A 16,969-nucleotide genomic window follows, 5' to 3' on the forward strand; every position below is an offset into this window, starting at 1 on the left:
TATTTCATTGGTAATCAAAAACTGAAAAACTTGTTTCATAAAGTATAACTGGTATATTGTCATTTTTTGGTAAGTACACCAAATCAAGCGAAACTTGACTATGAAGTCAATATGTGCTCTTTCCCAAATGTTTCTAAAATTGTTTAACTTATAGTAATAGTTATTCACCCCCTGAAGGCCCTGTACAGGCTGAACCTGGTTCAAGCAAAAAGTTCAACTCCCAACTGTCTCTGTGTGTGTTAGGGAGTGAAGGGAAAAGAGAAATATACAGTACGTAGTAATAGTAACCTGTGTGAATAGTTTTAGGAACAGTTAAAACATTAAGGTTCATCATTAACAGTTCATCCAACAAAAGACAGTCTTGTAAGTCAATGGGTTTTTGGTTAGATGCCTGAAATAAGATCTGTGGTAAACACCAGTTTAAGGGAATTTAACATTTTTGGTCTACTACATAAATTACGTCAGTAATGAATTTTGAAGCTTTGATGTTTCTTAAAAAAGACGTTTTCTAACAGGTGTCTAAATGAGACGACTAAACGTCATCACTAGAACACTAGTCGTCCTTCAGCTTAGTGGCGTGTAGTTTGTTTATAGCCGTTAGCGTTAGCATTGTACTTCTAGCGATTGCATTCACGATTCAAAAATCCTAACAGTGGTATTCATTTGTGAAGATTATCTTGCTGAGCAAAACGCGTAAGTAGAATGAACGTTTGTTTGCAACAGCACTTATTTTCTGCAATAATCCAAAATACAATGGAACAATCCCACTGACTGTTTTGTGGAGGGAACCAGTTCGATGCTAACTTAACCTACAAATATACTTCATCCCTATTTAAAATGGCCAATTCCCACCGCACACTGCAGTCCTGCAGAAAACCTTGTTGCCACCCACTTCATTCCACCTGCTGGTTTATGGTTTTCCTCCTAACTAAAGATGTTGGTGCGTGATCCCTCACTGGCTTCCCACTCACAAAAACTTTGCGTTGCATTTGTTGGAATGCGTTCAGAGGGGCACAGGTGGCATACAAACCATTAATCCATAGCTTAAGTTCAGCAGTGCACCCCCCATCGTTCAATGCTTGCATTTGACCGTTTCAACATTGAGGCTAAACTTGCATAAGCCCATTTGGTTATCGAGTTGCATGTTCACCCAATCATACATTTTCATGTGAGAGGGGAATGAACAGAAAGACCAAATCATTGGCCAAGTTTCCGTTGAAATTTGCTGCAATTTTTAAATAAATATCCAGAAAATTGGCACAAAAAAAGAAAGAAAAGGAAATAAATTTCCATCCACTTGTGTTATGTGAACGTTAGGAGTAGGGGGCATTAAAATAAAGGGTTGGTGGCACTAATTCTCCTGGCAGTCATGTCATTAAACCACTGCAGAAGAAGAGAGTGAGACAAGATGAATTAGTCATAATAGCTCCAGTGAAACCCCAAACGAAATATGGAAATATGGCGTTTGTGTGTGTTTCATGTATCCAGGTTACGGTCTCCTCATCACTTCATATCATCTGATGTTTCCGTTTCTTCAGTGGACGTCTATGTCACATATGTCATGATTTAGCGTGTTTCCATTTTGTTTTTATTGATACACCAACCTCTCCACCTCAGCCAAACAGTGAGAACCTTTTTGCAATATTTAAACTGAGTTTTACTTTCATTCAGTGCTGTTTTCACATTGTGTTACATCTATTTTTTATTGCATTAGTTTGGATACGTGCAGTTTGTCCATACCACAATATGAGCAGTTCAATTACTGTGTCTTATTTGGTTATGGGCTTACAAAATAAGCGGTTACGCAGATCTCATGTTGCTTAATTGCCTTTTAAATAAAATCTATTTAAGTACAAAACAGCATTCTGTTAATTTGCAACACAGGATTTGTTATCAGTCAACTTTGTGCAAAGATACAATGTCAGAATGTTAAATTCTTTATACTGAATATGTGTACAGGTTCTGGGCTTCTCGTAGGTTTGTCACAGATGTAGCCTACTGTCCATTCTTTCCATCAGTGGTGATCTGACCATATGTGGAGAACCTTCCGACTGAGAATGGAATCCGCACAAAGCTCATGCTTATAATAGACAATGGAGATCACGGCTGCCAGAAATGTATGGATGGAGAACCATTGTTACACATTTATAGACCCCCGTTCAGCAAAAGTCATACTGCTAATTCATCAGCTTTGCACATTTGAATAACAACACATCATGTCCCCTGGGGTTTTGTATAAAAAAGGCCTGGAGTCATGGAGCTGGCAGAGCAAGTTGAACCATCCACCAGGAACAACCTAAACCACCATCATGGGCAAGGTAATGGGATGTTTACTTGTGTTTTGACAAAACACAAAATTTACACAGGAAAATACATACAAATGTGAGGTACACGCTGATACGAACACTATCTCATACACAATTTTCCCTCTGTTCTCCATTTCAGATCGTCTTTTACGAGGAGAAGAACTTCCAGGGTCGCTCCTATGAGTGCATGAGCGACTGCTCCGACATGTCCTCCTACCTGAGCAGGTGCCAGTCCTGCAGGGTGGAGAGCGGCTGCTTCATGGTCTACGAGCGTCCCAACTACATGGGGAGCCAGTTCTTCATGAGGAGGGGCGAGTACCAGGATATGCAGCGCATGATGAGCATGGGAATGATGTTCGACTCCATCAGATCCTGCAGGATGATCCCCTATGTACGAGACCTCATCTATACATCCCTTTCATATTTTATACATTTAAACTGTGCCCATACTTACATCTTTTCTGTATTGTATTACAGCACAGAGGCCAGTTCAGGATGAGGATCTACGAGAGGGAGAACTTCGGTGGTCAGATGAACGAGCTGATGGACGACTGTGACAACATCATGGACCGTTACCGCATGAACGAGTGCCAGTCCTGCAACGTGATGGACGGCCACTGGCTGATGTACGAGCAGCCCCAGTACAGAGGCAAGATGATGTACATGAGGCCCGGAGAGTACAGGAGCTTCAGGGACATGGGCATGAGCGGCATGAGGTTCATGAGCATGAGGCGCATCACTGACATGTGCTAGACTTCTGTATTTGACTTCAGTAAATAAAAATTACGCGTAATTCATAATGTAGCTGTGTTGTCATGCAAGCATACTTCCTTTTTGTGGTTTGTCCTGAGCTGTTGAAATAACTTCTTTAATCCCTTCACCACAATTCTACACAGAGCACTGATAGTTGCTTTTTTAAGCTAACTTAACCCTAACCCTGTTAAAAGCTTGCTTACATAAAAGAAATATATTTTCTCTTCAAAAAATCTAATAAAATAGTAAAATATATACAAAACAATAGCAAACTACACAGATAAGAGGAAACAAAACATTTTAAAACATGACTACAACAAAATAAATGTAAAATGAAAATGTGCGTACAAAATTAGAGGAATGAAGTCTTTGTTCAAAGATATCAACACTTCACTAACATTTGGGCTAAATACACAACTTTGTATGTCACTAGCACTGTTACCCTTTTATGTCTGCTGCTCAAAGTTGTGAGTAACAGACGTTAAAGCTTGGAGAAACTAAGAGTACGCTAGATTAAATAAAATATCCAACGTAAAAACCCAGCCCAGTGCATGCTAGCCTTTTTCGAGCAGAAGAGAGGATTTAATTTGTTGATTGTTGTCGGGATGGAAATAATTTCAACAAATATAAGACGTTAGGTTTCTAAAATACATTACCCACTCTATCTTTTTTGTCCATTCATACTTTGTAAGGTTCTCATCTCAGAAAAGAAACCTCCGTTAGCTCAGACAAGGAAATCAGCTCTTAGCATCTAGCAAGCTAGTCAGAATCTTGTATTATTAGCTGTTTATTTTACATGATTAATACCTGATACATTCTGTATTTGCTTCAACATATTTAGAAATAGGTATATTTTGAGGAAACAGTACGATTTTGATGCTGACTTTGTGAATGTAATATCCAGAATGAGTGTAGCTGACAAACAACAAGAATGTCATTCCTGCTAACGTTGTGAGCGAGCTGCTGTGCTTTTAACCCACGCTGCTAATTGATAGTTTGGAATATAGATAGCTCATTTCTCTCTACCTGTAGAGGTAACTTTGTGTAGTCTGGCTAAGTGCTACTGCTTCTAGCTGCTGTTTTTTACTGGATCATCAGCCATGCTAGCTATTGTTAGCTAACATGTGTGACATAAAGTGCGAGTTCCACTTACAAATCTACCCTGAAACATGAAATTTACAGCAAGTTGGTTTATTTCTTACTGACGATAGTGTCCATATATATAAGCAACACAAAAATGGCATTGGATGTTGACGTTTCTGAACCAAAAACGTTTCATGATCTGCCTTGTATCAGTGTAAAATGGCTGGTTAGGTTTATGCACCAAAACTACTAAGTTAGGATAGAAAAAATATCAAAGAAGTTAGTGTTTGAATAGCAATGTAAAAATGTAACTACGTAACATATACACATAACAATAACAGACGTTATTACGTGGCAATATTTAACAATCTTAACAACATTATCTAATAAGCAGACAGTTAGGTTTGACTTTTAGTTTCTCAAAGGACATGAACAGAGGTCTCCTGGGTGAAAGCCCTGTGTTTGTTGGATCCATTCAGCCCATAGATTTTCTTACTTATTAGTCGTCATACCACATAATTTTCATAACACGTCATTTTCAATAACTGTCACTGGACATACTACATTGCTTGCTGTCATTCAACATACAATGACAACATTTTTTGTGGTGTAGCAGAAGGAAGCTTTTATCACTCGCTGGGCCTCGGTTAATTACCGTCCCTTTAATTACAAGGCCATCACTAGCCAATCACGGTGGGCGGGCATCATATAAATGCGACGGGGATTCCCTTAGCGTCAAACGTGTGTCCCTATTCCGGTCTAAAGCTCTTTTATTAGTTGTTTGTATCTAAAATTATCGGTGAACCACTGTCTTGTAATAATAAAGATTGATTGTTTTGTAGTGGAACCACGTCTCTGGATAATCTGTATAATGAACCTGAGTGTCCTCTGAATCCTTGATACTGTGGGCAAAACTTAATCTTTAGATGAAGCTCCTAAGGTGGCGTTGTTGTGCTCGGACTATTGGTTAACGTCCACGTTAACTTTAAACCACATCCCACCTACCTCTAGCCACACTGGCAACTGGGTTGATATAAAGCTATCATGACATGCAGCTCAGGTTGGGTGACGCTTTTTTTTCTGTGATGTTAAAACAAGTAATAAATAGATGTTTATTCTGTCATAAATAGAAACAATGGTGCAGTCTGTTAAAGACTGTGGTACAAATATCTTTATATAATAGTATTTTTATAGCCTCTATGATCTTTTGCTAATAATTAAAATATTTATACATTTGCTGTACTCAAATAGTCATCCAGTCACTGCTGGACTTAGTTTAGTTTATTATAAAACCACAACTATTTGTTAACAAAAGTAAACTCTTGTGACTCCCACAAAATGGTTATTGTTCTATAAATTAAACTCTGGTGAATGACAAAACGCAAAACAAAAATGGCGTCCCTTTCCCTATTGTGTGTCACAATGTGTCTGTAATGGGCGAGCGTAGCTCTTGTACTTTCTCTTAGAACACAAACATGGTAATGTGAATCAATTGTGTTGAGCGTCAGCCTTTTTGAAAAGCTGGAACAGATTAAAAATGACAAAAGGTGTATATGTTTTAAACTTAAAGCTGGAAATGTTTTCCCATGTTATAAGTACAGTAATGTGTGTGTGATCAGTCTTATAAGATAATAAATAGTGTGATAGCCATGAACACAATGTTATTGGCAAGAAAATGATATGCTTTGAGAATCAAATGTAAGGAAACAGGTTAATTTACTTTTTTCACTTTTGCAAAAAGTATGCTAATACTTTAATTTAATGTTTTTTGTTTTTGTATGTGTATTGAACTGTCATCCCATAATTACTTACATAGAAAAACCACTATGTGGCCTCACTTATCAAATATAAATACTGGTATATTTTAAATAAATGAATTCCCCTTGCTAAAAATTTATTCTGTGTCTATTATTGATATCAACATATGTCTTTTACTCTTGAAGTGAATGATGAAGGATTATCTGTGTACAGTATATAGGTATTATTTAAAATATGAACTAATTATCAAATGATCGTATCATGGTTTTGCTTACTTTATAAATGGTAAAGTGCTGCCATCTGATGGTGTGCAATAGAGTCCCTAAAACCTAATAGGGACTTTAATAGGGACTTTCAAAAAGATATTCTTTTATTGCAACATTTAATTTTTTTTTACTATGAGGTTGTACTTTGTTGTATGAGTTTCAGATCACCCAATGAAAAGTAACAGAGGAAATTCATTTAAAAGAGAATCACTGGATTTTATTTAAAATTTTGCTTCTGTACATTAGTGGTCTAATAACAGGAATCCATGATGCGCTTCATGCTCATGAACCTCATGCCGCTCATGCCCATGTCCCTGAAGCTCCTGTACTCTCCGGGCCTCAGGTACATCTGCTTGCCTCTGTACTGGGGCTGCTCGTACATCAGCCAGTGGCCGTCCATCACGTTGCAGGACTGGCAGTCGTTCATGCGGTAACGGTCCATCATGTTGTCACAGTCGTCCATCAGCTCGTGACTCTGACCACCAAAGTTCTCCCTCTCGTAGATCTTCATCCTGAACTGGCCTCTGTGCTGTAAATTGAAGTGAACATGAGTCACTGAAATCCTCCTTCAAAAGACGTGATTCGGTTCAATGTAATCTCATGTGTGATATATCAAAAATTAACAGGAAATGAGTTACAGTACCATGGGGATCATGCGGCAAGACTTGATGCAGTCACTCATGCCCATGCGCTGGTAGTCGGAGTACTCGCCCCTCCTGACAAAGTACTGGTTTCCCATGTAGTTGGGCCGGTCGTAGACCATGAAGCAGCCGCTCTCCACCTTGCAGGAGTGACACCTGCTCAGGTAGGAGGACATGTCAGCGCAGTCGCTGCTGGTCTCATAGGAACGACCCTGGAAGTTCCTGTCCTCGTAGAAGATGATCTGAAAAAAAGAAACAAGAAACCACAATGATAACAGTGTACAGATTGTATAAAGTACTTCTTTTTAATATATCGTCAACCTTAATTAGACTATAAAAAGCTGTACACACCTTGCCCATGGTCATGGCTACAGTTACTACTGTTTTGGCTCAAAGGTACTGCACACTTTTCTCGATGTCCCGCCGTTGCTTTTATACCTGACCTCGCACCCAAACGATACATGACCCCATTGTTCAAATTCCTGACAGAGCAACACGGTGCAGAGGCCCCCGTGTACAGTTCAATTCAAAGTAACCCTGATCGTGATTTGCGGTGGTTGCATTTGTGAGAGGAGGCCCCGCATCGCATTGTCTGTGTTGCTGAACAACAGAGGACGTGTTTTCCAAAAAACATGCTGTACTTTCTTTGAAGGGCTCATTAAATATGTTTTTAATGAGTAAAATAAAGTACACCAGAGGACTGTATTGTTAGCAGTGAACAAATGCACAAGTTCCTGGAGCAGAATAAAGTGCAAAAAACAAGCAAACATGTTGAATTAATTAATATTTATTAATGTTATTAATATTTTGGTCTTTATATCCAGAACATTAGAACCACATGAAATATTTATTGGATTTCCACCAGGAAATATGTTGTTGTTTTCATAATATTTCCAAATGAAAGTATCTTAGTTAACAGCTGTTGATGTTTTGTGTTGTATATTAAGATGATTATTTTTGTTTTTGTTTAATATTTAAGTTATAGAAAGTTGTAGAGTGTTTAACTGTCTACCGCTTAACAAACATGTACTATTAGAGTTTGTTTATTTAGAATGTTTACTGTTCATTGTATTTGTTCTATCCAATCTACCACTTCATCATTAGAATAATAATACGTCATAATGTATTCTATTTGAATCCGACTAGTGATGGATGATGATGAATGTCATTTTTTTAATACTATAGAGCGAACAAAACCAGCAGACCTGTTTTTAACAGTCTTCTTTTATTTATTGTTAAACACAAACTTCAAATTATTTACAGATGTATGTATATGTTTCATTCACACAAATAGCTGAAATTGAATATATTAAAATAAACATGCCCTTGTCTTTTCAAACCTGGCATACAATTGATACATTTTTTAAAATAATAGTAATAATAATAAAACTAATAATTTAGTCCCAATTTTAAATGATGCATACTAATGAATTTGGGTGTTCATCCCATTACAAACAACCAACTATAACGTTTATGTAAATAACCACTTTTGGTCACAGGCGCAAGATTTCCTCTCACTTATGTAGCAATATGCAAAAAACATACATCCCGATGTCGACAAGGAACCCCGGTAAGGCTTTCATTTTGTCTTTCTGTTATTAAAATAAACATAAAACATATCACAACCTGATGAGTCTGTAGTAATACAGGCTGTGTTTCACTCACACACTGCATCTTGTGCAAATTAGATATCTGATATTTAAAAACACACAGGTGTGAATGCAACAAAGTAGCATTTGTGACTCATTGTTATTATCACAGCCCAGGCTCAGAGAGCCGGACAAAGACGGTGAGCCCACAAGATTTATAGTCACTTACTATTTAGAATTGAGACAATGACAACATAATCTGTAGTCTGTAAATCAGCGGTGGTCGCAGTGAGGGCGAAACCAGAAGAGCAGACAATGATTGTGAGAGAGAGAGAGAGAAACAGACTGAGGACCCAGTTTGACTCCTAGGGCATCAAACACCAGCGTTTTATCAAGACCCAGCATCTGACACCGACGCACAAGGCATCTTTCAAGTAACTACCATGCAAACCCACCCGCGTCATTATTAGACGCTTTCAGAAACTGATGCGTGATGATAATATAATAATATAAAGACCAGAAAAGTAAAACGCCACCCAGGGCGCATGGGTCAAACAAACACAGGACTTTCAATCAGGAGACTCGTATTCGTGTCCCAAAGTGTTGCTTGAGTTATTATGAAGGGACGTTAGTGACGTGTTCTCCATGCTTACCTATAGTGGTTTTGTTTAAATTCACAATGTTAACCGCGTGCGCTGGGCTACCCAATATGTTAGAAAGTGACGCCAGTGGGTCCAACAAAGCACCAGTATTTGACGAGTTAAAATGAGAACTTGTTGAAATAGCAGTGTAGCGTGCCCTGGTGTAAGACAATAAGTGAGATGGCTCCACGTATCTCCGTCTGTGAAGGGAAAAACACGGAGCACTGACAGTAAAAGGGCTGACAGACTATTTAGTTGCTCAAACCACTCATTGAAGAGGTGGCAGTTAATGAAAAGATATACTTTGTTGTCCCCTTTGGGCAATTTTCTGGAACTTTTCTGGAGAATATGTGCTGCACACAGATTGTGCCTTTAACATCTGAATCAGCCAAATGCTATTAATATTATTATAAGCACACAGTATGTGATATTTTATGTGAAAAATAACCTAACTTCTCTAATCTTACCTGTTATACTCAAAGCTACTATTTAAAATATTATTAATTTATTCTTAAATCTTGAACTACAGAATCAGAAATAACTTTTTGTACTAGTGCTACTACAAATTAATAATGAATGTTTTTGTTATGATTATTAATATATTTTTTAATGCATTTCTTGGTATCTATACAATAACTTAAATTTACAGAATAGGAATAGATGCATTTTCCTTTATGTCTTCTGATAAATCATTATATATCATGAATGATAATTATGAATGTGCAAGAACTTCTTTAGGCGATGACATGAGGTTGTAAATGATGGATATGGAGGACATCAGAGGCAATCAATGAACAGCGACAACTATACATATCTTTTTCTATTCAAATTTTGCATACAAATTATGCAATACACACAAAAATCTAATTTATAAAGTACCAACAATGAAGATGACATAAATCGCGTTATGTATGGACATTCTTTAATTTTTGAGTTTTGTTCAAAACATCAATTTGGAAAGTTAACAGGAGTCAGTGATGCGTCGAATGGAGCTGAATCTCATTCCATCGTATCCCATCTCCTTGAAGCTCTTGTACTCTCCGGGCCTCAGGTACATCATCTTGCCTCTGTAGTGGGGCTGCTCGTACATCAGCCAGTGGCCGTCCATCACGTTGCAGGACTGGCAGTCGTTCATGCGGTAACGGTCCTGGATGTTGTCGCAGTCGTCGTTCAGCTCGTTCATCTGACCGCCGAAGTTCTCCCTCTCGTAGAGCCTCACCTTGTAGGAGCCTTTGTGCTGTTAAAAGTAAATACATAGTGATTAGTCATTTTGAAGGAAACTTCCAATTAGAAGTCATTTGAGGGATGTAGAACTTCCTGATCGTCGTACCATGGGGATGTTGCGACAGGACCTGATGCAGTCACCGAAACCCATCATGCGCTGGTAGTCGGAGTACTCGCCCCTCCTCAGGAAGTACTGCTGACCCATGTAGTTGGGCCGGTCGTAGACCATGAAGCAGCCGCTCTCCACCTTGCAGGAGTGACACCTGCTCAGGTGGGAGGCCATGTCAGCGCAGTCGCTGCTGGTCTCATAGGAGCGACCCTGGAAGTTCTTGTCCTCGTAGAAGATGATCTAGAATCCAACAGAGCAGACGCCCCAAGTTCAGTATCACACATTGGGATGGACGGGCACCGATATCAAGCCTCATGTAACAGTGCCAAAAAAAGGATGCCTTTCTTTACACAGTAATGTACAACATATAAATACAGCAATGCAAAGACTGAATGAAGAAAAACGTTATAAGAGCAACAGTTGTAGTAGAATATCCACGAAAACACTCACCCTGCCGTGCATGGTGGCTGATACACTGAGTGATGCTATAGCAATCCTATCCCGGATTTAAGCCTATTTTATACCTAACGTGGCATCCAAACACTCAATGGCACCATTGTGTAGAAGTCATGAGTCAGCAGCATGCGATGTTGGACCCTCTGTTTGTGAATGCTGATGGGAACGGGTTATTATGGGTCCTCTCACAGGCTCTATCATTCTAGATCAAACGGCTTCTGTATCTGTCGGTTATGTGTGATTACTCTGACTATTAGAATGATTGAACTTTTATTTTATTTACAAGTAACATACTGGGGGGGGGGGGGTTGAAAGTCTGAATCATCTTTAAGGTATAGTGTGGATTTAATCTGTGACTACAATTGTTTATGCTGGACCGACACACAATAAAAATGTTTCAAACAATAATGTAGTGCTCATAAAGGTGCTGGGGCTATTTTGAAACGTGTGCATGAATTCTATGAAGGGTGCACCTGTTTGATTTATGGTAACCTTCAGTATTTGTTTTATAATAATGTCATCTGCTTGTTTTATAGTTGGGATTATTTGTACACAACTAACTAATGCTTGTTGTTATCAGCTGCTTACATAATTACAGTAGTTGACCTTTGTGCAATGCATGCATCATTTACATGTAATATACCTTGTATATTACATGGTGGAGTAATTTGAGTGCAATATGGGTAATTATATTTATACATAACTACCAAGACAAACAGAGTAAATAGTGAACTATACTGTACATGAAAATGTATTGTTTGTACTTGATTTTAGTTAGAGAGTCTTAACTGGATATTGTTTATTGATTGTTTATATCCTCTTTATATCATGTAAACTGTTGTTTTTATTGTATTTTCTGGTGTCTTCTTGGCCAAGTCTGTCTTCAAAAGAGATTTCAGTCACAATGAGACTTTGACCTGGTTAAATGATTGGAAATAAAATAATACAATAATGACGATAAATAATAAATATAGGGAATATTGAATAACATCGAACAGAGTCTCACTCAAACTGTTCCAGGGCTGAAAACTTCATTAATACCTACAAAACAAGGTGTCACATAGGATCTCACAGAATCAGAATCTCACAAATTGTGTATCTCATACATAGAAAGAATATACATTATACACCGTTTGTACAGCTTCATAACATGTTACTCAAACTAATAATATTTCAGATGCTTCTGAAATTTTATTGTGATTTGCTTAAATGTGATTTGCTAAAGAAATGGGTTTTTTTTTTACATTTTCTGTTGCAGACTATATGTATGCACATTTTTAAAAATGTAATATTTATTTCTTTACTCTTCAATGAAGTACGGTTTTACAATGTGTTGTGTCTATGAAATCAATATTTATTTTTGTATTTAAATGTATGTTTATTAGAGTGATACATTATTTTCTGTTAAGTTGTGAATATGCTTGGTTTGAGTACCTCTTTATATTTGGGTTCTCATTAGTAAAACAGGAAGAAAAAAAGTCACAAGCTCAATTTTTTGTTTTATCTTTCATATTTTATTTCAAAATGAAAATGTCTAGCACATGTCAGTGATGCGCTTCATGCTCATGAACCTCATGCCGCTCATGCCCATGTCCCTGAAGCTCCTGTACTCTCCGGGCCTCATGTACATCTGCTTGCCTCTGTACTGGGGCTGCTCGTACATCAGCCAGTGGCCGTCCATCACGTTGCAGGACTGGCAGTCGTTCATGCGGTAACGGTCCATGATGTTGTCACAGTCGTCCATCAGCTCGTGACTCTGACCACCGAAGTTCTCCCTCTCGTAGATCTTCATCCTGAACTGGCCTCTGTGCTGTTTTTTGGAGAGATTTAAAAAAATAAATGTCTTAATATCAAGTTTTGTGGGGGTTCTAACCCAAAGTAGAACCATAGTATGACGGATGCTGTTTTAAACCTACCATGGGGATCATACGGCAAGACCTGATGCCGCCGCTCATGCCCATCATGCTCATGTAGTCGGCGTACTCGCCCCTCCTCATGAAGTACTGGCTCCCCATGTAGTTGGGGCGGTCGTAGACCATGAAGCAGCCGCTCTCCACCCTGCAGGAGTGACACCTGCTCAGGTAGGAGGTCATGTCGGAGCAGTCGCTCATGCACTCATAGGAGCGACCCTGGAAGTTCCTGTCCTCGTAGAAGATGATCTGAAAACAAGGGATGCATTAGTTTATAATTTGGGTTGTCAGTAAATGCATGGACATAATTGGACATAAGTCTTCTGTTTAAAGTGCAATATTTGTGATTAATGTTTGAAATGATTCAGGCGCTTACCTTGCCCATGCTCATGTCAGTGGTGGTCATACTTGTAGATGAGCTGCTGCTGTTGCTACTGCTGCACTGCTGTCCTGTTTGGTTTAACCCTTGCTTTTATAGCCGATCAAACCCTACAGAGTCAGTGGCCCCCCATTGTTTAAACCCCTGACCCAGCAACATGGTATAGAGCAGTGCACAGGCCTGGGTTACTGTGTTGCATAATCACATGACTGGCCCCTCGAAGACTTTAGAAATGTCACCCTTTTGACCGGGCTACACAGAAATCAGCGTTGGGCACGACAGTTGATTTTTTTCCCCGTTAAGAGTATAATAGTTAACAACAACCGATGCTACGTTATAATGTCATATAAGTGTCAGAATTAAACTTTGCACTTTCTCGCAGAGTTCGACCAGTTCCACAATGCCTTCCGTGTCGTTGACCAATAGGAGCGCAGAGCAACAGAACACTGCATCATAATTGCAGTATCCATCTAACAATTAATCAAAATTTAAGTGGACTGACCTAAATTGTAGATTAAGGTAAAGTAATCTTGCTGTTAACGATGTACAAAACAAAATGTTAACATCAGTGATTGGATGTGTTTTACCAAAGTGGGTCTTGGGAGTCATAGGCGTAAAACCAACAAGCATAACAACGTTAAGAGTGTTACTTCATGGCTTAAAACTGTTACTTTGTGGCATTAACAACAAACATTAGCTAACATTAGCTAGCTCAAGTGGCTACCATTAGCTACGTCAGTGGTTGACCGCAATTGCCACTCTGGTCAGATGTTTTATGAAGTCCAAAGGACCTTCTACGTTTCATACGCTGTACAGATGTTCACTCAAGGTTTGAAATCATTTACCTACGGGCATTCATCAGCAACACCCATTAGCAGGTTATTTAGCTAATTAATGAATGTGCTTGTAACAGTTGGGAGTGCACGTAGTAGGGGAAGGACCGCTCTGGATGTTGGCAACGAAGGCTGGTTGCTAGCAGGACATAGGGGATGCTGGTTGTTAGAAGGCCGGAGTGAAGGCTGGTTGCTAGCAGGCCGGAGTGAAGGCTGGTTGCTAGAAGGACGGAGGAAATGCTGGTTGCTAGAAGGACGGGACGGAGGGGGGGCTGGTTGCTAGAAGGCCGGAGTGAAGGCTGGTTGCTAGCAGGCCGGAGGGGATGCTGGTTGTAGAAGGCCGGAGGGGGGGACTGGTTGCTAGAAGGATGGAGGGGATGCTGGTTGTTAGAAGGCCGGAGGGGATGATGCTGGTTGTTAGAAGGACGGAGGGGATGCTGGTTGTTAGAAGGACGGAGGGGATGCTGGTTGTTAGAAGGCTGGAGGGGATGCTGGTTGTTAGAAGGACGGAGGGGATGCTGGTTGTTAGAAGGACGGAGGGGATGCTGGTTGTGAGAAGGCCGGAGGGGATGCTGGTTGTTAGAAGGACGGAGGAGATGATGGTTGTTAGAAGGCCGGAGGGGATGCTGGTTGTTAGAAGGCCGGAGGGGATGCTGGTTGTTAGAAGGCCGGAGGGGATGCTGGTTGTTAGAAGGACGGAGGGGATGCTGGTTGTTAGAAGGCCGGAGGGGATGCTGGTTGTTAGAAGGCCGGAGGGGATGCTGGTTGATAGAAGGACGGAGGGGATGCTGGTTGTTAGAAGGACGGAGGGGATGATGCTGGTTGTTAGAAGGCCGGAGGGGATGCTGGTTGTTAGAAGGACGGAGGGGATGCTGGTTGTTAGAAGGACGGAGGGGATGCTGGTTGTTAGAAGGCCGGAGGGGATGCTGGTTGTTAGAAGGACGGAGGGGATGCTGGTTGCTAGAAGGACGGAGGGGATGCTGGTTGTTAGAAGGCCGGAGGGGATGCTGGTTGTTAGAAGGACGGAGGGGATGCTGGTTGTTAGAAGGCCGGAGGGGATGCTGGTTGATAGAAGGACGGAGGGGATGCTGGTTGTTAGAAGGCCGGAGGGGAGGCTGGTTGTTAGAAGGCCGGAGGGGATGCTGGTTGTTAGAAGGACGGAGGGGATGCTGGTTGTTAGAAGGCCGGAGGGGAGGCTGGTTGTTAGAAGGCCGGAGGGGATGCTGGTTGTTAGAAGGACGGAGGGGATGCTGGTTGTTAGAAGGACGGAGGGGATGATGCTGGTTGTTAGAAGGACGGAGGGGATGCTGGTTGTTAGAAGGCCGGAGGGGATGCTGGTTGTTAGAAGGCTGGAGGGGATGCTGGTTGTTAGAAGGACGGAGGGGATGCTGGTTGTTAGAAGGACGGAGGGGATGCCGGTTGTGAGAAGGCCGGAGGGGATGCCGGTTGTTAGAAGGACGGAGGAGATGATGGTTGTTAGAAGGCCGGAGGGGATGCTGGTTGTTAGAAGGCCGGAGGGGATGCTGGTTGTTAGAAGGCCGGAGGGGATGCTGGTTGTTAGAAGGACGGAGGGGATGCTGGTTGTTAGAAGGCCGGAGGGGATGCTGGTTGTTAGAAGGCCGGAGGGGATGCTGGTTGATAGAAGGACGGAGGGGATGATGCTGGTTGTTAGAAGGCCGGAGGGGATGCTGGTTGTTAGGAGGACGGAGGGGATGCTGGTTGTTAGAAGGACGGAGGGGATGCTGGTTGTTAGAAGGCCGGAGGGGATGCTGGTTGTTAGAAGGACGGAGGGGATGCTGGTTGTTAGAAGGACGGAGGGGATGCTGGTTGTTAGAAGGCCGGAGGGGATGCTGGTTGTTAGAAGGACGGAGGGGATGCTGGTTGTTAGAAGGCCGGAGGGGATGCTGGTTGATAGAAGGACGGAGGGGATGCTGGTTGTTAGAAGGACAGAGGGGATGCTGGTTGTTAGAAGGCCGGAGGGGAGGCTGGTTGTTAGAAGGACGGAGGGGATGCTGGTTGTTAGAAGGCCGGAGGGGAGGCTGGTTGTTAGAAGGACGGAGGGGATGCTGGTTGTTAGAAGGACGGAGGGGATGCTGGTTGTTAGAAGGCCGGAGGGGATGCTGGTTGTTAGAAGGACGGAGGGGATGATGCTGGTTGTTAGAAGGCCGGAGGGGATGCTGGTTGTTAGAAGGACGGAGGGGATGCTGGTTGTTAGAAGGCCGGAGGGGATGCTGGTTGTTAGAAGGCCGGAGGGGATGCTGGTTGTTAGAAGGACGGAGGGGATGCTGGTTGTTAGAAGGACGGAGGGGATGCTGGTTGTTAGAAGGCCGGAGGGGATGCTGGTTGTTAGAAGGACGGAGGGGATGCTGGTTGTTAGAAGGCCGGAGGGGATGCTGGTTGATAGAAGGACGGAGGGGATGCTGGTTGTTAGAAGGACGGAGGGGATGCTGGTTGTTAGAAGGCCGGAGGGGATGCTGGTTGTTAGAAGGACGGAGGGGATGCTTCTTGTTAGAAGGCCGGAGGGGATGCTTCTTGTTAGAAGGCCGGAGGGGATGCTGGTTGTTAGAAGGACGGAGTGAAGGCTGGTTGCTAGAAGGACGGAGGGGATGCTGGTTGTTAAACCAGACCAGTTTCTATCAGACTGGAGGTTAGCAGACTAGTATGCAAAAGTGCAAATAAAGTCCTCTTCCCACCCAGTTATCAATTTTTGCAAACTAAGGCCTTGCGGAAACCTCCCAGCATGCCGATGATGAGGCTTCCTCCCTTTCCCTTCTCCCGCGTGCCATTTTGGAGACACAAAAGGTGATAAGTCACCACGTAAAGTTCCTGACCAAATAATTCTTCTGCTGGGTCCATTATGGACAGATCATATGGTTGGGTTGGGGGTGCAGGTAGCAGGGGATGGACCCCAAACACAAATGAAACGGACATACTGGAGCTATTCTTTTTTGAAAATACTTCATTACAATGTTTCTTTCATCTTTCGACAATTTTTTATTTCAGGGGCTACTGCACATTTTG

The 16,969-nt window shown here is 41.6% G+C and overlaps 4 protein-coding genes across 5 annotated transcripts; 1 reads left to right on the forward strand and 3 right to left on the reverse strand.

The window, feature by feature from the left end:
- The first annotated feature begins 2,244 nt into the window (after positions 1-2,244).
- zgc:153846 (uncharacterized protein LOC767711 homolog) lies at positions 2,245-3,066 on the forward strand. Of its 2 annotated transcripts, none has more exons than XM_068734098.1 (3): positions 2,245-2,318; positions 2,446-2,697; positions 2,784-3,066. In XM_068734098.1, exons 1-3 carry the CDS (start codon positions 2,310-2,312, stop codon positions 3,057-3,059), a joined length of 537 nt encoding a protein of 178 aa, XP_068590199.1. In that variant the 5' UTR covers positions 2,245-2,309; the 3' UTR covers positions 3,060-3,066. The 2 variants fall into 2 exon arrangements, with proteins under 2 accessions (XP_068590199.1, XP_068590200.1); XM_068734099.1 differs by having other exon boundaries at positions 2,796-3,066.
- A 3,350-nt stretch (positions 3,067-6,416) lies between these two features.
- Positions 6,417-7,196, reverse strand: LOC137890118 (gamma-crystallin M3-like). The gene is made up of 3 exons (XM_068734225.1): positions 7,159-7,196; positions 6,810-7,049; positions 6,417-6,695 (listed from the first exon to the last, which is right to left on the reverse strand). Exons 1-3 carry the CDS (start codon positions 7,171-7,173, stop codon positions 6,417-6,419), a joined length of 534 nt encoding a protein of 177 aa, XP_068590326.1. The 5' UTR covers positions 7,174-7,196.
- Positions 7,197-9,998: 2,802 nt separating this feature from the next.
- On the reverse strand, positions 9,999-10,863 carry LOC137890031 (gamma-crystallin M3-like). Its single transcript, XM_068734118.1, has 3 exons — positions 10,821-10,863; positions 10,368-10,610; positions 9,999-10,274 (listed from the first exon to the last, which is right to left on the reverse strand). Exons 1-3 carry the CDS (start codon positions 10,830-10,832, stop codon positions 9,999-10,001), a joined length of 531 nt encoding a protein of 176 aa, XP_068590219.1. The 5' UTR covers positions 10,833-10,863.
- A 1,497-nt stretch (positions 10,864-12,360) lies between these two features.
- LOC137890032 (gamma-crystallin M3-like) lies at positions 12,361-13,202 on the reverse strand. Its single transcript, XM_068734119.1, has 3 exons — positions 13,113-13,202; positions 12,743-12,985; positions 12,361-12,636 (listed from the first exon to the last, which is right to left on the reverse strand). Exons 1-3 carry the CDS (start codon positions 13,140-13,142, stop codon positions 12,361-12,363), a joined length of 549 nt encoding a protein of 182 aa, XP_068590220.1. The 5' UTR covers positions 13,143-13,202.
- Between the last annotated feature and the right edge of the window lie 3,767 nt (positions 13,203-16,969).

Source organism: Cebidichthys violaceus, unplaced genomic scaffold (genome assembly GCF_023349555.1).
Source record: "Cebidichthys violaceus isolate CVI_PGR_0920_01 unplaced genomic scaffold, fCebVio1.0.p SCAF_61, whole genome shotgun sequence".
In the NCBI taxonomy this organism is placed as follows: domain Eukaryota; kingdom Metazoa; phylum Chordata; class Actinopteri; order Perciformes; family Stichaeidae; genus Cebidichthys; species Cebidichthys violaceus.